This window comes from Phasianus colchicus, chromosome 5 (assembly GCF_987193195.1).
Source record: "Phasianus colchicus chromosome 5, bPhaCol1.hap1.1, whole genome shotgun sequence".
In the NCBI taxonomy this organism is placed as follows: Eukaryota; Metazoa; Chordata; class Aves; order Galliformes; family Phasianidae; genus Phasianus; species Phasianus colchicus.
Window position 1 is genome coordinate 11,365,663 of NC_143440.1, and position 27,990 is coordinate 11,393,652.

A 27,990-nucleotide genomic window follows, 5' to 3' on the forward strand; every position below is an offset into this window, starting at 1 on the left:
AGATTAAAAATAAATAAATTTCAGCCAGCATACAATCCATGCAGTATTAGCTGTGGCAACCCCTGCAAAGCTCGCTGTGCCAAACTGGAGCAGCTGAGGCTCAGGATGACTTCTCACTGTGTTTTAGAACTCTGAATAGGAAAAGATTACACTATTTTCTCCTGGCTTTTAAACACAAAGCAAAACAATCCATGTTTTTGCTGTTTTGGGGCTTGGTTCCACACCAACCCCTTCCCCACCCATCCCCTGTAAGAGCTCTCTGATGATGGATTGAGATGGATTGAGATGCTCACATACCAGATTCCAGAAGATCTGTCAAGTGATATTTCTTTTTCCAGCTTCTTTGATCCAGCACTGTTTCTCTTCCTGTCCATTGCTTTCAACACATTGCAATCCTGCTTTCTATTCTGATGCACAGCATTCAGTCTTTTAGCTAGTGGTTAAGAGTAGAGATCCTAACATCTTCTCAAAGTGCTTTCCACCATTCCAGGCCACAAATCATGCCTGCTCCTTTGAAGAGAGCAGGATTTAGTCCTCCTCTAAGAGTCATGCTTAAAGAGATCAATCTGAAAAAGCAAACATCTTTCCCCTCAGCAAAATTACCCACGCAATGATGCATTCCCCTCTTTTTTCTGTTACATTTAATGTGACTTCCACTGTTAGGGACAATGTAGCCCATATACTTCTCAATGGAAAAGCAGCTTCTGCAGAAAGTTTGCTAGTTTACAGAATCACAGAATTGTTGAGGTTGGAAAGGACCTCTCCAGAAGCCATCTGGTCCAACCTTTTGCTGAAGCAGGGAGACCCAGAGCAGGTTGCCCAGGACCACATCCAGACAGCTTTTGAAGATCTCCAAAGAAGGAGACTCCACAACCTTCTCTGGTAAGCAAACACATTTCATGATTAGATATCAACAAGAGCTCAAGGCTGACACTGGGAGTAGAACATGGAAGGATTTCAAAATACAAACAACTGCAAAAAACAAGGAGCCAGAACAGAGATGCTTTACCTGGCACCGCAGAACCTTTCGCTGTCCGTAGCTTTCATGTTTCTTCTCCAACACATTTACTGGCTCTTCATGTCTGAAGAGTTGACTTATTTTTGTATTATTGTTTATATGCATATTCCCAGGTAGGATTCTCAACAATTCCAACAATAATTTCAGTGGCAATTTTATGGGAAACAGCGTTTCTTTTCTTGAAGTCTGGATTGCTGCGAGAAAACTGCTGTGTGAATACCATTCCCATTTATTGGTCTCTAAGCCATTTCACTGCCTCATGTACTTGGTTAGAACATGACTTTATGTTTACTCATACAGCTCTTTTCATCTCAAAGGGATTACATCAGCAAATGCTAGAAGCACCATTCTCTGGGGTGTTTCTCTGTTTCCACAAAAGCCATGGAAACACGAACAGTGTAAAGTGTGAAATGCAGTGAGTACAGCACAACAGTTGTGCAGCCCCAGACCAAGGGCCCACTTGGCTCATTATCCCGTGTGCTTCAGAATCCGTGTGCTGGCACTTGGAGAAAAACATCATAATCCTTAAAAAAAAAGTATCCTACTTCTTCCAGTCATCAAGGATCCTCAGTTCAGGGCATTCCCTGAGTCAAACATCCCCCTGAATCTGTATAAAACCTCTGGCATCCACAGCTTTCCATGACAAGGAGCTACACATCTGTTGCCTGCTGTGCAAAAACGTACTGCTTATTTTTGACCATGTTTTCCCACCAGCTTCATTTGATGTCTCCCATTTCTTGCACCAGAAATTAATTTGAGGCTTAAGAGGAAACTAAAAATGAGAGAGAAAACAGAAAAGCTACTCATCCCTGAGGTTTTATGTTTTAACAAACAAGAGATGAAATCAGTTTATTATTCATTTTCAGTGATTTGAAAACAAGTACCTAAATACAAATATTAATGTCTTAAACCACCAAGGGAAACAAATTAGAAATGAAATCTCCCTTCGGCTTCTCGAGCTGAAGATTGGACAGTATGTTGTTTTAACAGAGGAATCCCAAATAAAACAAATGTAACATTACAACTTTTCCAAGTGCCTGGGTATGGGCTCAGAGCTGACAAGAAGAGTGACACTTCTTGCCCCCAAAGAAGCTCTTCCTTCTTTTCCCTCACCAGAAGTTCCATGGGCTTTACAGATAGGAATGCCATAAACACAAACATGCACTGAGCTGCATGGTTGTTTTCTAACTGGCTCCTTCAGCTGCCTCGTGACTGCATCATGAAACCAAAGTCTGATGGAAAGAGTGGCAAATGCTCCAGCTGAAAACTTTCTGGCAGTGCCTTCTGTCTGTGCAGACAAATGCTGTTTATTTCAACGACAAGAATAAATGACTTTTTCTACTTTAATCTAGAGCATTATGGGAGGACTTGAAGACATAAAGAGTTTCAGAACACGGATATTTCAGTATAGTATTTCAATATGGCATCTCAAGACTTCCAACAGACAATTGGCACCACATTTTCTTCTCCAGCATTAGCAATTCTCAGCACAGAATGTGGTTTCAGGATATTTGTAAAGGTGGTCCAAAACAGATCCCTTGTGCATTTCATGCCAGCAGGAAAGCAAGTTTGGGCACATTCTCTCACATGCTAAATATCAGGAGAAATGTTGGTAAAATACCTGGTCTGTTGTGCTCCCAGTTCTCAACTGTGAGCCACACTGATATTTTAAAATGTATTTGTACAGACAGGAGTTTGACTTCTTCAGCTGCCCTTATAGCTCCACACACTGTGTGAGCTTCACAGTCAGACCACAGACAGAAATTGGGATATTTAGACAGATGCATATGGCAAGACTAAAAAGGCAAGTGTTGGTAAGCTGCTGAATAAATCTTGTTTGCAGTTAAACTGAAATGTTGACATAAATAATTCTTATTTCTCATGGAGATTTACAAAAAAATAAACAACAGCCAGGTGCTTCTGTAGTTTTTGCTGGGAAGCCTAAGGCAAATCATCATAAAATGCCCCAGGGGAGCAAACAGTGCTCTTCCTTTGGCTCAATTCAAGGAGACAAAGCATTTGCTTTTCCACTTTGCCTTTTTAAAAATCTGATATTTGTCCGTGTCTGCAGAGCACACACACACACAGTTGCAAAATGTCGAGTAACTCTAAATTTTAAACATAAGAGATTCTGATATGCAGGCACCTCACAGCCTTCCTCTAAACTGATCTTTGTTTCACACAAGCTGATCTGAGCTCACAGATCACTGAGCCAACACACCTCCATGTTACATTTCCAGGATAGGAAGAAACCATAATGCTGTGCAAGAAAGGAGCCCTCGTTTATTTTGCTTTCATATCCCACAGCCCTCTTACAATATAACATGGAGCTACGGCCGTGCTGGGATTTGTGCCACATCTGGCTGCGTCTTCCTAATGAGGCAGTCAACAGTGCATTTTAGAAGGACTGTCATCACATATTTTTCCTAAAGAAAAATGATGGGGTTAGGATTTCACAGATCTGGTAAGTGGAACGAAAGCCTTCCTCGACATCTCATGCATAACATAATCATAGGGGGGGCCTCAAAGAGTTTCAGTAGACGTGATCAAGAAAAGGGCGATACTTTTTGTCCCCAACATGTGATAAAAAAACAATATTTCGTCAATCCTCAACACCAATTCAGATATCCAGCACATATAAGTCTTGAAATCCAGAGCTATATGGCCAACTGTAAATTCATACAGATATTTTACAAAAGCATAAGGATAAATATTAACAATCATCATTTTAAGAATAAAATTTTTCTTTTATATGTGACTTGGATAAATACAGCTGACATATAATGTGAAGAGGAAAGAAAACCATGAGCAGAAACTGATTGGGAACAATTTTCCATGTCAGAAATTCCAGTTCATCTGAGAACTAATTTTAAAGAAGAATTGGTAGCACTATTCTTAGGACCCCAAAGAATCTTGTTTCAAGCACCAGCAAGTCATTTTGACTTGCATTCTGAACACCATATAAATCAAAACAAGTCATTTTGACAGCGTTCTGTCAAGACTATTAGCAGTAATTAATCTATTCCCAGGAAACATTTCAATTTCAGCAGGAAATGAGACCTGTCAAGGTTGTTGATGTCTACAGCAGAAGCACTGCAAGAAAAAGCTCTCCTCCCTCAGAGGCCTCGTGTGACCATTTCTGTATGTTTATTAAAAAAGTACTTCATCTGTCTGCACTGCAGCATGCAATTTACTGCTGTGGTTAGCAGTGGATGGATTTTGTATTATATACAGCAGTTTGTAAAAGTCAGCATTGTAGAGAAGAAACTTAAATTCATCTTGGAGTTACGTTAATATCTGCAGCACTCATGTTCACAACCCAGACTTCCCAGGAAAGCTAGACAGAAGCAACAGTCTCACCTCTATTGGAAAACAAACCCAAAAAACTTCTAATTACTTTAAATTCCCAAAGACTGGCCATTTCTAAATTGTTATGACTCTCTTTTCAGGCTTACACTACACAGCATCTGTCTGCCACCCAGATTTTCAACGCAAATGTTGAGGACAGACATAGATGCAGTCAGATCCTTTGTGCTTATTGAGACAGATCGTGGTGAAAGCTTATGATTTCCACTCAGTAGTCAGCTCAGCTTCTTAAAAAGTAACTGTTCCTTTCTTTGCAGCCCTGTGCATCAAATCGTTCTTTCCAACACACAAAACGTTTTCTGTTGAATTCATCTCACAATGTTTGCTTTGTGTAATACCCCTCATTACACATCTATTTTTCTGGCCCAGGAGATCCCTTGCTGACAGATAGAAGTCTTTATAAAAGTTAAACTTGGAGATCCTCCTGCTCTGACTTTAACCAGCTTCTCTGGCCTAGCACCTCCATTTTACACCATTATCCCTAGTTTCTCCAGTAGTCCCCACTGCTACATTACTGCAGCCATAGATTCAAGAGATGCATCTGGAACTCTTCCATTTGGAGAAGAGAAGGCTCAGAGAGGATCTCATCACTGTTTATAAATGACCAAAGGGCAGGAGCCAAGCCCCTAGGATGGACTCTTTTTGGAGATGTACAGCACAGTAGTAAGGGGCAATGGCACAAACTGCAACACGGGAAGTTTCATACTGAGAAACATGGTGACAGAACATTAGAGTAGCAGGCAGCCATCTGCCAGGCCTGGCTGTTCCTCAGCATTCCCCTCTCCATCAAGTAACCAAGTACTGTCTGAATTTATAATAGGTTGCTCTGTCCAGCACAGAATTTTTCACCTTAGAATTTGCTGTGCTGCATCACCTGTTGTTTCCCAGCTACGCTGCATTCTCCCATCCTGTCCCCAGCCTGCATCTTCCCAGCACATGCCTGTAAAGATTAAGGCTTAGAAGAGCCTTCAGCGTGATGAGAGCACCCTTGGAGGCCTTGGAGTTTTAAGACATGGCCTTAACTCATCATTTTCCAGTTAGAGCTGAAGGCAGTTGCCTAGGAAACAACTCTGATTCATCAGCAGTGAATTGTCAGGGCAACCGCCTCTGGCCAAGCCTGGGATGCACTGAGCAGCACTGCTGTGGAGCAGAACAGCTGCCAGGCATGGAGAGCTGCCCCCAAACAGTGCAAGTTAAAAGGTAAAATCTTCTGCTGGAAGATCTGCTTGCTAATCCAAAGACAAATAGTTTGTGTTCGTCCATCCCAGATGAAAGGAATATTGCTATTCCACATCATGAAAGAAAAATATTTTGAAATGTTTGACCAGGAAAGAAATTGTATCTCAGCATAATATGTATCCACGTAACACGGCCACGGAGAGACCCTTCGGTGGTTTGTACACAGCATCCTTTGCTTGCACCATGACTGCTTTTTGGGAGACATCACTGACGCAACATGGGAAGAAGCTCACTCTTCTTCATGAAGAATTTGCTCTCTGTTCACTATTTCTTCCACCATGCTTCCTTCTGTGCAGCACAGAATGTTACTCAATGTAGCAGGTCTCAGGATGAAACCTCACCACCATGCTAGCAGCCTTTCATTTTTGCTCATGAAGGCTTGGCCTCCAGGGAGGAGAGGAAGGCCTGCTATGTCATCAATTGCTGTGTCTTTCACATATCTTGTCCTCAAAAGAACAGCAATTAATCCAGAGTCCTCCAAAAAGCAGAAGCAGCATAGCATCATGCTTTGGCGTGACTGCATAAATGTAACACAGTTGGACAAAAAGACTTTTTATTCCTCCTCCTACAAGAGCCTCAGGGAATTCAGCTTCCCTTCAGTAACTGCAATCTGCATAAAGCTATTTTTTGCCACAGGTACTCGGTGCTGTGTGACTTAGCACTTCGGAGTAACACTTAGTCTTGCCAACGACAGCAGCTCTGGGGCCTCCACATAGAATAGCCCCGAAACAGGGGGAACATATTGGAAAGCTGCCCAGGATTGGCTTCGCCAAAGCTTTGTGATCGCTGGCGAGTGAAAGGATTGTCCAGTCTGCACCGTCCTGGTTGCTAACAGGGAAGTGCTGAGCGGTGTCAGCGACAGCTGTGACACACACTGAGGGTTGGGCTGGCTCTTCCAGGCCAGCAAGCTGCCAAAGACACAGACTGCATTTCTCACACTGCAGGCTCCAGGAGACGAGATCCAATTTCCAGACGAATGCAATGTTTTGCGATGACTGTCTTCAGTCAGCAAGTACAAATAAGGTACAGATATTCAACTAAATAGAGTTTTAAAATTGTTGTCGTCAAAAGTATGAAGGAATGATGCTTTGTTACACCCATCAAGGCAGCTGAACATGATACATAATGGCAAGTAGAGGAGAAGAGAATGTGCTTGGAGTTTGAGGCAGGGGAGCTACCTAAGCCAAATGCACTAATAGCTGTTTGAGAGGAGAGCCCCTATTTCCACTCCCCTCTGATGACAATTGTTTTCAGGATGAGTATGAATGGCTTCTACACCGCTGCTTGCTTTGCATGGCAGCCTATTGCCAATGCCTTGTCTTGCTCATGCTCTACTTTGGAAGGGAAAACATGAGTTAAAAGACAGCAGCTCATCTTCTGCAGACCTTCCAGCTGATATTTCCTCATTTCTGTACTGTCATTCTGTGCTGACAAAGACCACATACCCTTGAGAGAAACTATCCGAAGACTAGTATTTACAAAGAAAGAGCCCTGCTATGCATAGTTCACCATTTTCTGCAAAAGAGGGCACCTGAAAACAAGTTTCCCATGTCTAACAGCACATACAACATAAGAAGGGGGAACAAACAATGTGACCTGCATGATCCCAAGTGCTAAGAGACACTTCCTTCCACCAAAGGCTGCCTTGCTTGGAGAGCTTGTGCAACCTATGGCACATAGCACCAGCACCACGCTGTTGGTTAGTTCCCACTAAGAAGTCATTGTATTTCAGTTTAAACTGAAAAAATGAGGTATGCCCAGACAATTGACTCCCCTCAGCCCCCATGTACCCCAGTAACAGGAGACACCAAATGCAAACAGGCTTTTTTGAGCCCTATCAACACAGACAACCACAGTCTTGCACCCATTACGATGGAAGTATTCCCAAGTATGGTGCTGCCTGGCTGCGACTGCATTGATGCACAAGCAAGCTGCGCTCACTCCACAACCACCACAAGGAAATGCTGCTTCAAAATATGATTAATACCTCAACAAAACAGCTCATTGCTCTGGCCAACTGTCAGCTAATATACTAGTGAGACAGCACAGATTTAATTCAGAAGGCGAGTGACTCTTCCACATGACAGCTCAGCCAGGAGCTAAACCAAGCACACAGCTGTGGACATCTACCTTCTCTGTCCCCAGCCTCGTCCAGTGCTGAGACACAAAATAACAATGCCTGTTTTTCCTGACTGTCCATTGCCAAAAATGAAACAACAGTAAAAATCAGTAAGAAAAGGCAAGACAATGAAGTAGTACAGAAGAGAACTAAAAAGGATGGGGCTTGAAGTAGTTGGAAGAAAGCAAAGCGTCTTCTTAATCTTCATGTATTTCTTAAGCACATTTCCTGCACCAAGACCTTTTCAGACTGAAGGATGAGATTATGATTTTGGACAAAAATATTCATCCAGTGGCCCTGAAAGCTTTCTAGGATTCCCAGAGGACATCAGAAGAATCTCATCAGAGGTGTATAATTCACAGCTACAGGGCATGCAGGATGGTAGAGATAGCACAGAGCATGCTGACAGCTCACAAGGAGGATCACAGATGGAACTTCTTTGGAAACATCCAATTCTAATGACTTCTCATCTTCTGATGTCTGATAAGAAATATTCTTTCTGTGCCTGGGCAAGTGAGATGTCCACAGCTTCACTCGAGCCTCTGCTCTCAGTACCAGAAGAGGAGAATCCAAGCTCCTTCCTCTCAACAGCATTTCAAGAAGTCAGTGAAGCAGCAAGGCTCCACTGCCCGCTTAGCCATCACTGCCACTGTTTCTCCCCAGCCCACACAAGGCCAGTCATTTCTCCACAGAGCTCTGCTGCTCTCCCTTTAGGCACCACAGCCTCTCCCAGTGCCTCTCTGCTGCAGCACGTGAGATGCTCCTTGGGATTTCCTGAATAGGCATGCTCCCAAGTGCAATTAGCAGCAAACACCATTAATGGTCTGTAGACTGGCTTGATTTCAGCTTATAGAGACTCTCTTGTTTTTATTTACTCTCATACATGCTGACAAATCCTCTCCTGGGATAAGCATCTCCCAGGCTTTACTTGTTTGCTGGGTTTGCCATAGCATCCCTTCTGCCTTCTTTGTAGCAAGAAGCTACAGAGCTGTAAGTACTTTTTTTTTTTTTGGCAGCTGACACCACTTCTGATGCAAAACATCGGTCAACTGGAAACCAAACTCTTAGTGAATCACCTTCAGGCAATACAGCCATCATTTCCCTGCTGCTGCTTTGATGCATCCTTGTATTCCTCCAAAAGGGGAGGTTGGGCAAAGAGGGCAAGATGCAGGCTGCACATGCATGACCACCAGCAGGCATCTCCCTCACCTCAAAGGAGTTCAGCTTGCTCTCAGCTCCCATCCAGCTCACTGGAGGGTGAGAAACTGCACTGAGGTGCTCAGGAAGGACAAGTTCCCCACACAGGTACCTGCACCCACAGTTTGAATTGTGCTGAGAGCATAGCTGCAGTGAAGAGACAATGCATAAAGCTTAATCCCTACGGTCAACAGTGGTTAAAATACCCCCCAAAATAAACATGCAAATATATACAAACTAACAAGCTAACAAATGTACTGTGTATGAAACCAACCACAACTGTGGGTTTTGACAATTCCAAATCAGGTGGTGGAAACCTATTAGATGTGATATAATCTGATTAACATTCGAGGAAAGCCAAATAGAAAGTTATACAATTGTACAGTCATAATATTCATTTATGTTCATGTGGTTTTTTAGTACTCTCCTTTTTTTTGTTCTTATTTCTGTCCCCTTTTCAGTAAGGGGGAAAAGCTTAAAGCTCATCATCATTCTCTAATTCGTGAAAGATATTACAAATACAATTTGGGATGGCCTCAGGTGCCTGCCAGAAGTTTCCATGAATTGGAGCCTCCAGCACTCATAAGCACATCTGGGGCCAAGGTGGGAAGCATGAAGCTGCAGTTAAATGTCAGCCTGAATTTAAATGAATCAGAAAAGCTGTGGTGAGATGTCCCCTTGGCACCTTTGCTCTTCTCTCACCTTTTCCAGCAGAGCTGAGTGGCAAAGCACAAAGTTGTGCACAAAGTTCAAGCAAAGGTGAATCTTAACTGAGCTGAACAAGCATTTAAGAACAGCCTCACTGTCACAGTCAGTGGAATTTTAGTACTTACTTGAATATTTCATTGTACAGGGATGGATTTTTCAATTATCTCGAACTTAATAAAATCAAATAACTTACAGACCTGCATCTTCTGCAGATGGATGCTGATGATACACATGGACAGAAGCCAGGTAATAGAATATTTTTCGCATGATATCTACACCACATTACAAGCCTGAATCTTGGATACTTCAGAGAGGGATTATAAAAGGGCTCCTATATTGTTCTCTGCTATGTAACGAGTTGTATCACCCCCTCCCTCCTTGCCTATTCTTAGCTAAGTCACCTACCCTTCCTTTCCAGCTACCTACACAAGAATGGAACAGAAAAACTTAATAAGAAAAAAAAATTGTTTATTTTCAACTCTGATAGACATTATTTCACTTACTGTACACAGAATTTGTTATTTGGCTGCACCATGACCAAGATAACAGCAAAAAATTCAGAAGGGGTAGCTGTAGAAAATGAGCAATCATAGAATCATGGAATGGCCTGGGTTGAAAAGGAGCACAATGATCATCTAGTTTCAACCCCTCTGCTATGTGCACAGTTGCCAACCACCAGACCAGGCTGCCCAGAGCCACACAGCCACACGGTAAGGAAGTCAGAGACCTGCAAATGGCTCTGCTGCAACATCATACCACTACTGGAGGCACTTTAATGCTGTTCAACACATAGAAATAATAAAAGCACAAAAATAGTAGCAGCTGTTCTTTGGGACAAAGTCTGGGCAAAGCCATCTAAGAAGGTAATTGGTAAGACACAAACTAATCATCTCTGCAATAGTGTTCTTGGCAAGATGCGTACAATTCACAGAAGAGGGATTCAGGCTCATATTTCCAATCACACAGACAATCCCACAGGGTAATGGGCTGTGAGCTAAGCGAAAGAGGCATTTTTACTAGAAAGACAGTTGTCAACGCAGGAAACTCAGGCTGAGTCAAAGATAAATGCGTGGTTTCCTCTAATGACCCAACATACACCATTCTTACATTTGGCTTTTCATTCAGCATCTTGTTGGCATTGTTTTAGCAAAACTACAGCACAATCAGCACAGCAAAAAAGCATCGCTGCAGTGGATAAGAAGAACAAATGCTTCTGGTTTTGCAGACTTAACTGCATTTAAAAAAAAAAAAACAATTAGTCCAAATAAACTTTTCAGTGAACAAATGCAACGTACAGATGACACATTGGTAAGGATGCTATACTGAACAAATCAGAGTTTAGTCACCACATGTAAGCTTCAGTTGCGTGCAGTGGCACAATCATGTTCAGTCTGGACACTCTGAGCCCTGGCCTGCCTAGAAAGATGCTTGCTAGACCAATTTACTCTGCTGCACAGCCCTGCTGCTGGTGTTGTTTCACTTTGCCTTACAGGCAGCCCATAGCTGATGCCCAAGGAGATGATACATACTGGGAGAATATCTTTGCCTTCCCACCTTGCTTCCCAAGCAAGAGGCGGAGTATTTGCATTTAATGATATCATATTTAAGATGATTATTTAATAATCCCTGTCGTCAGGCTGAAGATCTGCTCTAGGAGCTCTAGAAATCATGAACAGAAAGAGCTATGTTGGTGTTGCTTGCACCAGGAGACTGTGGAGGCAATGCATCTTCACAGACACTGCAATTTAGATGGCAACAAATACAGCAGTATAATGCTATGGTTGCTTATTTTTCATACAAGGAAACAAACAACATCTGTACAATAAAATACTCTTCCAAACACAAGAGGACAATGGGAGCAAAAGCTCTGGCTTTTAGCAACTCTGGAACATCAACTCAGCTTCAATTTAAGGCCAGTTCTTGTTTTTTGGTCCACAGTTCCTTTTCTTTGTAGATATATTCTAAGCAAGACTACACTGACTTGATTCAGTTCACCTGTTATTTGGTTTTTGGTTTTTTTTTTAAATCATTTTATGTTTGCAAATGCATGAATGAAAATAGCCCAGCAACTGACATGAACATCTTTGACTGTAGTATCCAACATCCCTTGCTTCAAGGTAATCCTCTTATAGTGATTAGCAGCAGAACAGAAGGGTTGCAAGGAGGGACTTAAACAGGCTTTGGCCTCAGCTGGGGTTCATAGCCCAGACCGGCTCCTGTGCTTCCCGCGTCAGTGGCCCAAATTGAATTTCAAAATCCCCATTAATTAATACATTTAAAGGGTTGCTAGGTAGAAGAGAATTAAAATAAGACATGCAAGAGAGAAAATGTAGCTTATGTGGCGTGCACTCAAGATGAAAGGAGCGAAACTTCAGGGTCAAGAGGGCAGATATGTGGTTACTGGAAAAAGGTGATAGTATGTTTATGTCCACTGAAGAACACAACTAGGAAGCAAACTGCAGCCTTCTTCCAAGACCAGAGCAAAATTGCACTTTTGGGTATCAATCATATATCTGCTGTAGCCTGGATTAAAATCCAGGGCTGTTTCAAGCACGGTGTGCCATGCAAGCAGTCACCCTGAGTACCTTACAAGCCTTTTTGCACACCGTATGTTGGGGTCCAGATCCAGTCCCACTGCTGCTCAGCTCCATCTCAGTATTTACCTATTACTCACTCATCTCTAGCAAGACAAGACTATAAACTCTGTATTATTTCGAAGACTTCATCCTCAGAAATCAGCACTGAGCAAGCTATTTGCTCTTTTGAGATTCATTTAGAGCTAGTTAAAACCATCTAATTCATTCACCTTCATTCATGCATTTGCAAACATGCATTTGCAAACTGACCATGCATTCTTGGTAGCTAAGGGTGCTTTGCACATGCATAAAAACCAACTCACCTGCTCAGTAGTGAGACTGAGCAGCTGCTTAATAATCAATAGCTACTGATTTGCCTACTGGTCATTCTCTTTATTTTCTCCTTTAAATTTATCTGTGCCTTCCAAAAAGTCAGTTCAAGTCTGAATGCACTGTTTCATGATACAGATAACTAAATGCTGAAAATCAGATCAAAACCATTTGATGCCCGTATGAAATCCAAGTTTCATTAAGTTACCTTAAAGCAGCAAATTTAACTTGGGAAGGCCCATACAGCTATTCTTCAATTATACCTCACATGGAAAAAAAAAATAATTACTTAAAAATCAAGAGAGGTATAGAGTAGAAACAGAGCTTTACTATTAGGAACTGGAGCTTCCCTGTGCAGACTCTCAGAGAAGAAGAGCAGCCCCAGCTATCCAAGAAGCACCTTGACTTCCATCCCTGCCACAGAGGACCAACAGTGGCCATGCAAGTTCCTTATCTTCTGGTGGGATTCTAGGTGACAGCTCTACCAAAACCTGCATGATCGTACATAAAAAGCCACATGAAGCACAGCGGAATTTGGCTTTGATACTTCAGGAGCCTCCACAGAAAATGTTTCTATAGGACTTTTTAACAGAATTTTTATTTGGACAAAATTTAACTTCAATAAGTATGTTTTGAAGGATTATCCGTAAACTCTGTGAGGATGGGAGTGAGTCTAAGTAGGCATGCAAAATTAACAAAGGTTGTATCAATAGCTAAACATTAATATCAATGCTATCAGTTCCCCAAAGGGCTACTAGGAACTTCTCCATCCTGCAAAGCACAGCTGTTTGCATTCAGAGACAGCAAAATGCAAAGAATGGGGTTGGATGCTGCTGTTGGTACACGAAACCACCAGATTTCAAAATGAACCAAATCAGAAGAGCACTTTTCTCTGGAGTAACCATATCTAAGTATGACTGAAAGACTCTCTAGGAACCCATAACTGGTGTAGGAATTGGAACTGATAGCAAATAATTGGGCGTTTGATGTATTGTAGCAGTTGGTCAGAGTAACATGACCAAAACGCAAGAGCACCAATGGACTAAATGGAGGAAAACAGATGTCACTGTTCCTCAAGCTAACCTGCCATACTGCTCCTGGATGCCTGCCATCCTGTTTGCTGCATATGGCACCGTTTGGTAGCCACCTGTGGGACCCTTCCATCTCAGCCACTGTCAGTGGTCTCTGTTTTAATCAATGGCTTCAGCACTGTTTCCTCGTTGTTGGGATAAAACATCTCCTAACTCATTTCTAACTCTTCTTTCAGGTCAGGGGTTCCAAGCCCAGCCTCAGTTTATGAACTGATTTAGCCAGACTCAAAAATCCCAATTCACTTTCTGAGATTAAGGCATGGTCTCTCTCTTGTTCCTTTCCTTCTAATTTAGACTGCAGAATTCTTTCCTCATCTATAGTGCATCAGACGAAGCTGTGTGAAGATGCTGATTGGCCCTATGCCTCATTGACCCTGTAAAACATTCACCAAGTCCTGTGTGGTCCTATTTATTTCCCCTCTGCTTGAATGTTCAAAAACCCATATTATTGAGCTACCATCAGTGTAACTCCTAACACAGCACACATCACAGCTTTTCCCTTTCTCAGCCACATTCTCCACTTCTTAGCAAAGGTTATAATGATTTCCTGCTAACAAAGGTTACAATGATTTCTGTTTTTTTTTTTTTTTTTTTTTTCTTGCCTTATATCTTAATTGTGGTAACAAAAAGCACTCTTGCAAAAAGAGTGCAGGAGAAGGAATAAAACCTACCAAATGATACCAGAATGGTGTTTTTTATGGCATTTCACATAGCATTCACGCTTCATTTATGATTTCCTATTGCCCTTATTGCCCTGAGGAAATGCTGGAGTCATCTTCATGGCTCAAGAAAAATCTTGAATGCAGGTTTTAAGCATATAATTGAAGGAAACATTAGAGGTGTTATAGAGACCTACAAACATGTTGTAAAAATATATGTACATTTTGTTTCTATTTTTTCTCTTCATCTTCTACTAGAAATCATCACTGAATTTGTTAATGAGAGCTTGCTAATGAACTCTCCAAACAGGAAGGAAACAGGCTGTCAGCCTGAAGATGAAGCAGTTTGCTGCATTGCCCTTTAGTCTTCACATTTAGAGACCATACCGCTTAGCCCATGACTTCAGAAAGAAAGTAGAACATTCATTTTCATAGCATTCCTTTTTAAAAATAGTTTCAACTTGGAAAGTTCCTGCAAGGCTGCCAAAACAGAGGGACCACAATACGTTTCTGTCTTGATACTAGTATTACAGCTGAATACGTAGGGAGATCTGAAAGTTCACACACTTCTTCACTGTATAGGTATATATTATGCACTTATCTGTACGTTTCATCATCTAGCATAAGGATATTTTGAAGGCTTTAGTGAACCAAAAGCTTCAGGAAAAAACAACAATTTTATACATGACCATCAAGTTTTTCCTCTTTAAAATTACCAACTTAAGGTTACCAACTATAAAATGGAATATTTCCCCCAAATCAACATCTATCAATTTCCATCAGCTCTCAGAGTTTTTACTCTCCATCCTTAAAATTCTGCCACCAATCTGTTCTACTAATCATTGGCTTTGGCACACAGCCACTCCAGGCTCCAGTTCAACGCTCTGCTCCTTCCATTGGAAATCCCAAGATCACAATCCTTTACAAACTACGCATTTATTCCCCGTGCCTTCAACATTTTCCACTTTCCCCAGACGGTGCGTATATTTCTCTGCTGCATGAAACATTTGGATAATGGTTTTTGTCTTCAGCCATTTATTTGTCCTGAAGAAAGCTTAGAAGTCCTCCTATTCTTTAGTGTCTGCTAGTTTCCTCCTCTATCATACTTAGCCTTCTCTGTTAAAGATAGCCCCCACCCTCACCAGTGCTACTCATTTCCTTTTCATTTTCCTTTTCATTTCTCCTTACTTAGCAAACCAGTTGTAGTGTGTACCTGAGCAAACATCCTCCAATCAGACTGTCCTTACAATTGGTTGAAATGGTTATTAATAACATCTTTCAGGCCAAGGTTCAGGAGGAACAACTCCAGCTTCTTCTCTGCAAACAGAAGCCATCTGTGTGCTCCTCCATGCCACCCACAGCCTGTGCCTGTCCTCCATCAGGTTGCAGGCATCTGCTTGGCCAACCATCCCCACCACGTCCTCTAACCCATATCCCTCAGTGCCACATCTGCATGACTAAATGTACAACATTGGTTGATAAATGTAAGTTAATCAGCCATGTGGACATTTTATTCTGGTTTTGTTTTGGGATTTACTGGATTTCCTCCCTTCATTCATTCTGTAGAACTTCACTTCTTGTCCCATCAGGTGCTTTGACCAATGGCTGCACCCATTAAAAAGCACCCAGCACCCTGCACCCAGGAGAAAAACCTGTATGGACACAAGATGGTAGAGGAGAAAAGAGTGGTGGTGTTCAAGACAAGGAAACATCAAGCATTCACCCACAGGGTGCCAAGTCCTGCTTCATTTGTGGGGAAGGACTGAGTTCCTCCCTGAGCACACAAATTCTTGCTGAATTTAGGTCCTGAGAAGACCTGAAGAGTCAGAGGGACTGGAAATGGAGCTACAGTCAGGCTTTGATGTAGGAGCAGCAGTACTGGAATCTGTACAGAAAAGGATATTATCTAATTTCTAAGAAATGTGTTACCTTCTCCTAAGAGCAGACAGAGAAAGTGCTTTCAAGAGCAGTTCAGGGCACCGTGTGGCTCCAGTTTCTGGGAGCAGGTCAGTGGATGAGGCTTGAGCTGGCTCTGCTGCAAGGACAGTGAGCAGCTGCTCTGCTCTTCCATGTAGTTTAAGCATGCTCACTACAGCAAGCCCAGGGAGGTAAGGCATACTTGCTTCATGATTCCAGAGATGATACTTCAAAGAAGAATGATGGTTTCCTTAAGAAAGCCTTTTTGAATGGGAGTTTATAGGACATCTCCTATTTACTCCTTGAGGACAGCGTGTCCCAGAAAAGATCAAGGCAGAGGAGTTGAAAGCCCTGAAAAATTAGGTCTGAGATGGAAACCCTTCAACATCACGACCTAAACACACAGTAACAGCTTTTCAACACAAGGTAAAAAAAAGGCAGAACAGAAATAGCAGCTTCAAAAGGGAGCTATGAGCAATGCTGATACCCAGGATAGAGCAAAGAGAGATCAATGGAAGAAAGTCTTCAGCTGCCTTCAGGAGTTGAAACATCCCAGGAGTGAGCTTACTAAAAGGTACTTCCAATTGCTGGTGGAGAAAACCTCCATTAACCACAATGAGATGATTTGTTAATCTACTATGGATGCAGGAATAAAATAGAAAGTGAGCGTGGAAATGAAACAAAATGGATAGGGGAGAAAGGCTATGAACATAAACATAAGGGATGAAACATAAGAAAGAAGGGAAGAAACTGCAGCTCAAACCAAGACATAAAAGGAGGACAGGTGGAAAGGAAGTGCCCTTGATGTAAGGCTTTATGCAGCTCCTCCAATCTCCTACCCAACAGAGTCCTTCAGCCAAGACACAGAGCCCACCAGGCCCTACACTCACGAAATGGCACTTTGTATTCCCATGTTGGTGCCTAGGAAGGGAGATATTTCATTTGATGCTTTGCTTTGGCCACATACATCACTCTTCTTTGGCCTTCTCTGTTGCTACAGAAATCACAAAACAAAAAAAGAAAGAAAGAAGGGAAAGAAAGTGGGAGAGACCATAGGCTCCTTCAGAAGCAAATGCTCTGGGCAGTCTGCACAAAACAAAGATCAATTCTCAGGTAAGATAAACCACAGGCGTTGTTTCAGGCAGTGTGAAGATAGGCCTCCTCACCTGGCATCTGGGCTCATAGTTTATTTGCACTGAGGAATAGGAGCTGCATTGTTGGTTTTTTTTAATTGAAACCTATGTGTAAAAATTCCTCTTGCAACAAACGTAGGCACCAGAAGGCACCAATTGTAAAGTAACTAAGGGTATTAGCACAATGCTGTAAACAGACATGAGTTTATACAGAAAAGATTCCATACATAGGACCTATGCTGAATGGTTGGCCCATGTCATCCCACTGAGCTTTCACTCAGGAGAAACGTATACTGGATAGAAATGAGTAGCATCTGCTGCACAGGAAATATTATCTCACTGAGAGCAGAGGTATAGGAACAGTATTATTTCACACCAGGAATTTGTGGGCTGCCACCAGGAGTCCCAAGTGCTTCCAGCACTTCGAAACATCAACAGTTTTTGTCCAGATTGCTGCCTGGTCCCTGATTTTGGCTCTCAGAGCGATGAGGAAATCATCACAGCACAGAGCTGGGAGGAAGGCACAGACCTCATGTTATGCTTAACATAGGGTTGGCCTTCAGGAAGCCAACAGTGAGATGTGGGGATGCCATACTCACTGGCTAGGAGCATTTTTGTGCTGTACTTGTTTATCTTGCACATTCACGCTTATATAGCTTTGCAGATTGGAATAATAGCAAGAAAAAAAGCAAAAAAAATCCAACAACTATACTGAAAAGAGCACTTGAGGTGAAATTTTTTATCTGGGCTCTCCTAATTGTGTATATCTCTTCACCTCATACAATTAACTACAAGAATTTCTTCTCTGAAAGAGTGGCCAGGCATTGGAATGGGCTGCCCAAGGAGGCGGTTGAGTCACCATACCTGGATGGGTTCAAGAACTGTGGAGATGTAGTACTTGGGGACACGTTTTGGTGGGTAGTATGATGGTAGGTGGGCAGCTGGACTAGATGGTCTTTGAGATCTTTTTCAGCTTAATGATTATAACCGCAGTTCTCAGCACTAACAGGTCAGACTGCAATGACCTCAGGACACCAGGAGGGCTGGCTGTACCAACCCCACAGCCGTGTGTTGTGCTTACAGGAGCCCACCACTTACACTGCAGCAAAGCACCGTTGCCAATTGCCTCAGCTTTGGGCCCAGTCATTGTTGGAGAATCCTGAAATGCTCTGCCACAAACCATCTGCCCCAGGACACAGATGTGACATATTGTGGCTTCCGTTGACAGCACTGCCATTGTAGCAGTTCCCTCTCCTGTGCCACGAGGGTCTACAGGGAGAATCTGCGTGTCATCCTCCCAGCCTGAGACCAATGTGTTGTAACACCAAGAAAAACAAAAGCATCTGTAAGAAAGGAGAGTTTATACATTCAATCACAACCAACGCTCACTTATTACCAAAGTGTGTTTCTGCCAACAGTAAGATTCCCCCCAGCTCTGTCCCTGTTCAGCAAGGCCAAGGAAGGGGCAGTGACACTGCTCTGATCACAGGCAGCAGCAGTCAGGGTTCAGATAAAAAAGGGTTACTGCCTCCTCCTGTCATGGGCCTGGCTATGAGTGGGGTGTGGGAGGACAGTGTCAATGTGCGAGAACAACTTTGCAGCATTTTTTTTTTTCAGCAAGGGAAGACTGTCAGGAAAAGCAACAATTCATTCCTCAGCTTCCCAGCACAGGCAACTGAAAATAATACGTATGATACAGCCATCGGTTTGCGTGGCTGTGATTTATCGTGAACGTTTTCATAAAGTGGAAATTAGCTGCTAATAAACCATGCTGGAGGCTGAAATCCGTACATATTTCTGCTGAGGCAATGCACAGAAAACAAGTGCAACTCTCTGGATGGATGCATGAGCCATAAACCCCCACACCAGGGAGTGTGGGCGGCACTGAACACAGGTTTAAGCCCAGAAAACACTTCCAAAGGTCATTTCTTCAGAATATTTTGGTGGCTTGCAGGAGTGATTCAGTCAGATGGTAACAATGCATCTGGCTCCATTTCAGGTGTAACACACAAAAAGAGTACCAAGTTTGCTCCCTTCACCTTTCAGCTCAGAGGAACTGTCAGTCACCACCGTGAATCACATAGAATCAAACCTGACGGTGCAAGGATTGTTCCCCAGGAGAGGAGGAACACCTGCCCACACAGCACAGCACGGATGTGCCACCTGCCTCAGCACTACACCTGGCCCAGCTCTGTGTGCACAGACCACACGCAGCCTTCCCAGCAGCTCTGCTTGGCACTGCCACTGTGCAGCCACGATCCTTCCCCAAACACGAGTTTGGATTCAGGGCAAGCACCCAGGTGCCAGCTCTGAGCCGTAGCTACCGGAGATCACCTCTCTGAGCATCGTTCTGTTCATCCCTACGAGCACAATGAGTCGGAGATAACCCCGGTAGGGCCAAAGCAGTACCCAAACGACAACAAAAATTGGGATAGACGATACCTGTTGTAACTCCACCTGCTGTAAGACATGGTCCTGTTGCTGCCGACTCCATCCATCTCCGGCTCGCTACGGCACGCCCAGCATCCCCGGCCTCCCGCGGGCAGCAGGCAGGGCTCCGCGCTGCTCGGAGGGAGGCAGGCCGGGTGCCGGCGGCCTTGCGCAGTGGGGCCAAAATTCAGCGCCTGCTTCGCGTTGAGTTGTGCGCGCACGGAGCAAACCACTGCCGCGCAGAGGAGGGACGCAGGTAGAGACGGGGAGCTGCCAGGGACGGACCCCACGATGCTTTCGGCCGCCTGCAGGCAGGAGGGTCTCAGGTAACGAACTGGAGCGGCGGTGCTAAGCGGCTTAAGAGATATTCGGCGGAGCTGCGCTTGCGAGCGGCAGCTTGCACGTCTCCTGCTCCGGCACACGCTTCTTCTTCTTTTTTTTTTTTTTTATTTATTTATTCTGGTTGCCACAGATACGGGCCCATCGCGCTGACATCAGCCATCTCCCAACCCACTGCCGTCCCCGGGTCTTTCCAGCAGGGATCCTTCAGGCAGACAGCAATCAGCCGGACACGAGCCGCGTTTCTCATCCACCACGGCTCCTGCAGCTAGGAGCTCCCACGCCTGGGGCTGGCTGTGTGAGACACAACGCAGGGCAGCAAGCAGCACTGCGTGGCCCTCTCCTGTGCTCATCCCCAGCTGCCTGCTTCTTTTGTGTGTGTGTGTGTGATTTTCTCAGAATCAGATCAAGTATTTCCATCCATTTTCAATACTCCACGCTACTATCAGGGCAAACTGATGTAGTGTCTGATCTAGTAGGCAGCAACCCTGCCCACAGCATGGGGTTGGAACTAAATCATGGTTGAGGTCCCTTCCAACGCAATTGCCATGCTGAGTCCTATGGGTGCACGTGGTCGGGATGCCATCATTTTGCATCCCACTATTAATGGTTTTGCAGCATCAGAAACAAAGGTGAGCACGCCCCAGGTGTCACAAACAACCAGGTCCAGAGTGCTTCTCCTTCAAAGCTGCGTGGAGGGCAGCAGGCTGAAAGCAATGGCCACAGCACCATGGTGGAAGGAACCTGTTTCAAGCTGAAAGAAATTCATAGACGTGGGATACACACTTAGTCATTCACTGTTCAGTCCACTGAGTTCATGTTAAACCCTCTTTCTCCTTAAATTTGCCACAAGTATTTTCATTTCGTCTTTATTTTGGGAAGGTGGATGGGTCAAGCCCTTAACCCCTTCCTGGTAGGCTAGTAGGACCAGTCTAAGTCTCTTTTTTCATGCTCCATGTCAAACCTTCACTGCGTATTCTTTGACAGCCAACAGTGAGAGGCTTCTCATTTCATCAGCTCCCCCCTGGGGCTCACTGCTGCTGCACTTTCAGACAGAGCACTGAGCAAGTACTACACTGAGCAAGAACACTGCCTCGAGACATTGAAATTACCACAGACATTAAACAGGCAACAGAGCTGAGGCAGACAGACTGTGTCCCTGACCTTCCGTGCTGGTGTACAGCATGCTGCAAGGGAGTGGAAAACTACCTGCTGAGTCACTGGATGATGCTGAACGTCTTCAACAACAAGTCAAAAAAACCCAGCAGAGAACAGCTTCAGGTTGGGTGTTCTTGAAATATAATGGGGTGGAAGCACATGTTTGGGGCACAGGAAATTTCCCAGCAAAATATTGTGTCCATGACCAACCACCTCCTAGAGGAGATGCCTCTCCGTGCAGCTGCAGGTGATTCTCTTTATACAGCACAGCCAGCAGGTGAGCTCTGAAGGACAGACAGATCTCAGTGTCTGTCTAACAGGAAAGGCACTGAGACAAACCCAAAACTTGTGTCAGTGTGCCCAGTGGAGGGCTGGGGCTGAGCTCCCCAACGCAGGGCTGCAGGCTGTGCCACTCCACACTGCTCTGACTGCTTTCCATCCACAGACAAAGCAGTTCCTCAATAAGATTATGACTCCTTCCACCGCTAATTCGTAGTGACGCAAAGGGATTTGTCCATGCCCTCAGGCTGCTGTCTGGATGGGACGATGCTCAGAAGGTAGACAGAGTCTAGAGCTACTCAGTTTCTCTTCTGGCACATGTAGGAATTGAGAGCCTCAGTCATTTGTATGGACCATTTCTTGCTTCTGCACCTAGCTGTGCTTGATCTCGAGCAACACAAGATGCTGTATGTCAGCAGTGACAGCCAAGGGGACACCTCTGTACCCATCTGATATCTTCAGATGAGTGAGAAGAAATGCTACACCATTTTTGGGGGGCTGCAAGGTACACTGTATCCTTAGCTAGCCATATGGAGGCAACACACCACGGGGATGGGCAGAGGAGGCTCCAGGTACTCCACATCTACACCAGGGATGCCACAAGGCAGTGCCCTAGGTAGTATAATATTTTCTATTGGGGAATGAAGGAAGGAGGGCTGCTGCTGTTTGGTTTTTCTCATGCCAAAACAAAAGCTCATCAAATTGGGCTTAACAATTTTATCTGAAAAATTGAGCATTTAGAACGTTAAGAGCCTGAAACCATTTTATCCAGCATATTTCTGTATTTAATCTTTCTTTCAAAAGGCTAATAGTGCTTCTAAAGGTTCCTTACTACAATCATTACAATTTTAGTTTCTTTCCAATATAATAAACAACTTCATCCCACAGTCCCAAAGCACCTTACAGAGGAGTCAGCATCATTAAATCTTACAGAAAGGAAATTGAAGCACTATGACTTTCCCAACAGCCACCAAGAAACAATGGGCAGACGTGTATATACACTGCCTGTCAGTGTCCCACAGAGGACTGCGTGCTGCTTTTATCCATTTATACAGTCCTAATTGCTACAGCAGCCCTGTACTGGCTTGTTAGCTTTCATCCCCTGCTCATCCTGACAGTATCTAAATGTGGGAAATGGCATACAACAAACTCGAGGCTGTGCTGATGGACTGCTACAGAAGCCTTCAGTAATATGTGGGGAAAAAAAAGAAGCTTGATTCCAGTCTCCATCTGCTGGTTCTGTTTTTGTACTGCATTCTTTCCTCGGGACTGGTATCTCAGCTATCTGAAAAATTACACTGCGAAGTGACCCCTCTGCTGCAACCAACCTCCAAAAGGGGATGGCCAAGTGTCTGCAGCACCACACAGCAGCAGTGAGGCTCTACCCAAGAGTTGGTCCCAGCCCTCAGCACCGCCTGGCTGAGCGCTGTGAGATGCTGAAAGTTCAGACACTCCTCCAATTCCAGTAGGAATGACGGCACCGGTCCCAGCACAGAGCTTATAGCCAGAAGGTATTTCAAACCTCCACCCTGTGTTATATGTGTCATTCCCTGTGCTGCTCCTCCAGGGCTCCTCCTGCCTTCGTGATTCAGAAGCAAACAACTGCTAATACTTCCTTTGGCTGTGTTTTTGCACGCAACCACTGACACCCTTACAGATTTCTCTATTTACAGACAGCAAACAAATGAGACAGCATGGCAGACCTGTCTGCAGAGCAGCGTGGTAACAAGAACCCAGATGGCTGCCATGGCAAAACTAGGAAATGGTGGACTGCTCTCTGCTTGCCCTCCGAAGACATGAGAAGTGATAAGGTTACAACAGAGCAGCTCACTGCAGAACAAGAGATCAGCAGTGAGAGAGCCCAGCTCTCAGGACTTGACAGCGTGGGATGTCTTGCCAGACATCTTACAAAACCAACCAAGTGTGGAATTAGATGTGGATAGCACTGTGCAGCTAGCTGTCATAATGGGGAATCTGATGCTCTGAAGTCGGTTAAGATAAACAAGAACAGGTCTATCTTCCTTTTCATGTTACAGAAGGAGAGCAAGCAGAAAACGAGTTCAGAGACAACTGGTCTAGAGAGGTGAGCACCTTCAGCGTGCAACTTGCACACTAGCAATCGGCAAGACAAAGATGTGCCAAAACAGTCAGAACACGAGATATTCTCAATTCCCTTTCCCTTCCAGGACATAAAATGGAATTACAGGAGATTTCAGAAGTGGTGTTAGAAGAGAAAGTTACATAAGGAAGCAGTGCTTTTGAAAACATAGTTCTCAAAATGACTCAAAGCTTTTCAAACGAGAGGGATGAGCTTGTAAGTAGAAGCTATCGGTTCGTGTTGTCAACACATCACTCCATAAATGCATCAAAGCACTTCATTGTTTTGCAGACACAAAAAATCATCTTGAGACACAGAAGGGCTCAGTCTCCCAAGAGAACAGATAGGGATGAACACCCTTTAAAATGAGACCAAAAACCAGCAGTTGAGGAACATGACATTCTGTGAAGCAAGGAGAGATAGGCAGGCTGTACAAGATATTAAAGCACACGTGGACTTGGTGTGAAAACACAAAGTCTGGAAGCAGGAAGGAAAGAAATATTCAAATTTTGTTCCACTGTCAACGGTTGATACTGCGTTCAGATTTCCCTGCTCAAGAGAATGTCAGAACTGGCACCTAGACAATGTGACTGCATTTACCTCCCACTAACAGCAATCCTCATTTAGATCCCTCACTTATGCACAGCCTCCCACTGCTCAGATAACTTTCTGGATGCAAACCACACGTGTGGCTGACGACAGTCAAACATTACCAGCTCTGTTTTGCTCCTGCATTCCCAAAACAACCAAACTCTGGCAGACCATATAGAAATTAAGACATTGTACTTGAACATGCATTTAGTGCTTTGGATTGCAAACGTCCTACCTTCTTTCCATACAGATTTCTACAGAACTATTTATAAACGCTTCTCCTTTCCCCTAGCTATTCAGACTTCACAGAACAAAATACTCTGAAGTGGCACTGACACATGGCCCTCTTTCATATTATTTATATGCTTTGTTATATTTCCTGTATTCCATTTTTACCTTGCCTGTAAGCACAGTAACTCCACGCAAAGGGCCCCATGAGGACATTGCCCCCTCAAGCCACATGCAAGTCAATGTGTGACACTGTGGCTGTCAGAGGAAAGCTGCCCGTGTGTTCTCACCTTGCCTTGTTTCAGTAGTGGACTGGATGCACGGTCCCAGATAGGTCTTGAAGGCCAACTTGACCAAAGACTTTAAGGAATATAAGACATTTACATCACTGGTGTAAGTTCATTCATTTTTATTCATCGTGAGGAACGTGGGATGCATTCAGACAATTCACTCTTCAGCCAGGTTCAGCTGAAATGAAAACTTGCCATAATATGGGTTAATTAATGTCTAGGACTCAGAGGTGAGGAGCCAAGAGGTTTTAATACTGCTAGAATTCTCAGTGCCTGGGCTTTGCAGTGTCAGAACCTTGTCAGAAGCACTTTTAAAGAACAAAATAATGCATGAAGTACTGTCAGTACTGATTAATGAGTGCCAAATACTCCTCGTACCCCACTTCAGTTCACATGATCCAGTTTAAAAAGTAGCTGTGCTGATTAGAACTCGCATTCCAGCAATAAGAAGATGCATTCAGCTCTGCACGCTGTTTGTGGGCTGTCTCAGGAATACCACGAATTATATTACACACATTAATCCAATCTAGCTGTGGTGTGGGACACCATCTACTCTTCACGTTCCATCCACAAAAAGCTCTCAAACTCTCCAAAATAGCTGTGGTCTCACTGCAAAAGCCCAGCACAGCTACACAAAGCAAGCACAGCACACATTCGCAATGGCATCTCAGGGATTTATGCTCTCGTTGTAATTTAGTCTGCTGTCTTTTCAAAATCTGCTGCTCCTCGTTTAAAGCACTTTGCCTTCCCAGCAAAAGGTCGCTAAGGCAGTCCTACTTTCCCACATCTGCACCTGATGTGCTGCATGCCTGCACTCAGGCTAGAGCATGGGACAGTACAAAGCTACCAAAATCTATGCCTAAATCAAGCGAACAAATACTTAGCAAGCAAAGAAACTGCTTAGCAGATTCCTGAGCTTCTCCAGGCACCACACTTCTCAATAAGTCCGGGTAACTTCAGGTGGTGCTCAGCCAGTAGTGACTGACTTCAGGAATCTTCTGTTTGAAATGAGCTCATTACAGGATAAGACAGTGGGGGAACCCCACTCAGCAATGGCTGCAGTGCTGGGGCTATTTCAGCCCTCCTGCTTGACAGCCTACACATGGAGCACTGCTACACAGCCAACGGTAACAATCAGTGTCATCAGGGAGAGGAACAGCAATCTTCCCCTTTTTTTTTTGTGCAGGAAGAGGGAGGGCATTGCCTATGTACTCTGCACTGCAGGACAGTGCAAATTTTTATTAATGAAAAAAGACAAAATAGCAGAACAACTTTGATGGGAGGATCGTCCACTTCATGTTCCTACACAGCTTTGCAATTTTGCTGTACTGACTGACTGGTTGCAGGGAGGCAGTCCCTGCAGACACCCAGTGCAGCAGGCTGGAAACAGACTCAGCCAGTCATCCTCTCATTATTTTTATTTTTCTCTTTCCTGTGCAATCAAGGTAATTTTCTAATTGTCATCAGTACCAGCAGTTCTACTTCACCACAACAGGCCGTACCACAAAAAGCAGCAGATTTAAGAGGAGGTAATGCAGTACCTCTGGAAATCCTCTTTACTTGTGCATGTTACTAGTACACGAGTACTGATGCAGAACATTTAAGTAAGAGAAAGGAAATCCATTAATCAAAGCAGGGATACGGAACTAAAACTTTCTTACAGGGAAGTGCTCTTCCCCAGTTATGGATGACCAACCCATAAAACTTTTCCAATTTTATAAAAAGGCTTTTACCTATAAGCAAGTCACTCCTAGTCCTCCAGGCAAGCAGCAGTCTCAGGAGCTGCAGATTCTGAAACGAGGAGAGTTATTTTGTGCTTTGAAACAAAGACCCAGACCTTCTTCTCTGTGCCCTAGCAGGAGCAGGTCGTTCATGGATATGTTTTAAGCACCCCAAACTCATTAAGCATGAACTTCAATGATTTATAGATGTGGAAACGGCTACAAAAAAAAGTGACAACTTTAAGCATTTCTTCTGCCAGGTGAAGGCTCAAAAAGCTCTCCTTTATGCTGTCATCTGAAATGCTATCCTACAGGTGGCAATGTCAATTCACAAATAGTCCGAGGTGTACAGCTTGGAGCTACTGTTGTCAGCTCTACTGTCAGAAGGCCAACAAGGTCCCCGTTGTACTTTGCAAACTCACACTGGGGACTGAAGCAGCATTTTCCTTCATTACCTTTGAACACAACGACCAGTTGCAGCTAATGCTACCGAGTAGGAATGGCAAGTCAGAAAAACAGGATCAATTACCACATTGCTTCAAACTCTCAGAGCAAATTTCCATTCCCACTTCTGAGTAGCTTGTTGAAGTTTATTGTGTTTACAGGAGCAGGCTGCTTAGCATCAACCACCTCAAAGCAATTTTGCTTTACATACGAGGAAATGCAAGGGCGTGGTGCTCTCCACTTTCTCTGTGAATTAGTTACATATTAGAAGACTTATATATGCAGCAGCTTTATTTTAAGATCAATCTCTCATGAGCGAGCTGCCAAAAAAATAATATGAAACTTAATAACCATACTTGCACCTCACAGCTTTAGCCTCAATGTGCAAGCTGCAATTTGTTGTCTTAACTCATTCTAATACTCTACAGTTAGTGACTTGACTCCAGAGAGCTTTTCATATTAGAGACAATAAAACACATGATCTTTGCTACAGGCTGTAATTTCTTACATTTGACTTGAAAAAATGTAATCCATCTCCCAAATGTACTTTCACCATAACTCCTGCTTTGAATTTTTTACACATTATTCATACGCAGACTTTCACTGCCCAGGAACTTTACTTCAAGGGAGGAAGGAAGAGCTACTCACTCTCTCAAACTCAGAATTACACAGCCTGACTGTCTCTGAATTCCTCTGCTCTGTATGGCTCTAGTGTTGCTTCGAGGTCTAATGCTTGGCTGCAGGAAAGGTAACCAGAACTTGTTTCAACACTGCTTTCTCAGCAGACATTGCAGATTTATGGCAGAGCACCTGACAGCACAGCTGGAAGCACAGTGGAATTGTAGAGCAGAATGCTGATCACACATTTTAAGTCAAAATAAATGCCAGCTTTTACCATCTATCACAATTAAGATGACTTCACTTTCAAGCTTGAAGAAAGTCGTGTGGATGTGCACACTGATCTCCTAATTAGATTCCATCACCTCCTTCGTTCCCCCACCCTCCAAAAAGAACCAGGTTTTAGAAGAGTCAGAAAGAGGCAATATGCTTACCCCCTGA

General features: G+C 43.8%; 1 protein-coding gene and 1 long non-coding RNA gene across 5 annotated transcripts in view; one reads left to right on the plus strand and one right to left on the minus strand.

Moving 5' to 3' along the window:
- Window positions 1–20,228, minus strand: part of TUB (TUB bipartite transcription factor) — a 126,256-nt gene extending 106,028 nt beyond the window's left edge. The window contains exon 1 of one of the 4 annotated variants that reach the window (XM_090140491.1): window positions 19,796–20,228. In XM_090140491.1, coding sequence (XP_089996617.1) covers window positions 19,796–19,851 — 56 coding nt within the window. In that variant the 5' untranslated portion in view covers window positions 19,852–20,228. The remainder of the gene's footprint in view (window positions 1–19,795) is intronic. The other 3 variants (XM_090140489.1, XM_090140488.1, XM_090140490.1) reach the window with 3 other exon arrangements.
- LOC149917739 (uncharacterized) lies at window positions 5,325–8,947 on the plus strand. Its single transcript, XR_016467234.1, has 3 exons — window positions 5,325–5,584; window positions 6,260–6,646; window positions 8,759–8,947. It is a non-coding gene; the product is annotated as an uncharacterized LOC149917739 (long non-coding RNA).
- Window positions 20,229–27,990: the final 7,762 nt, after the last annotated feature.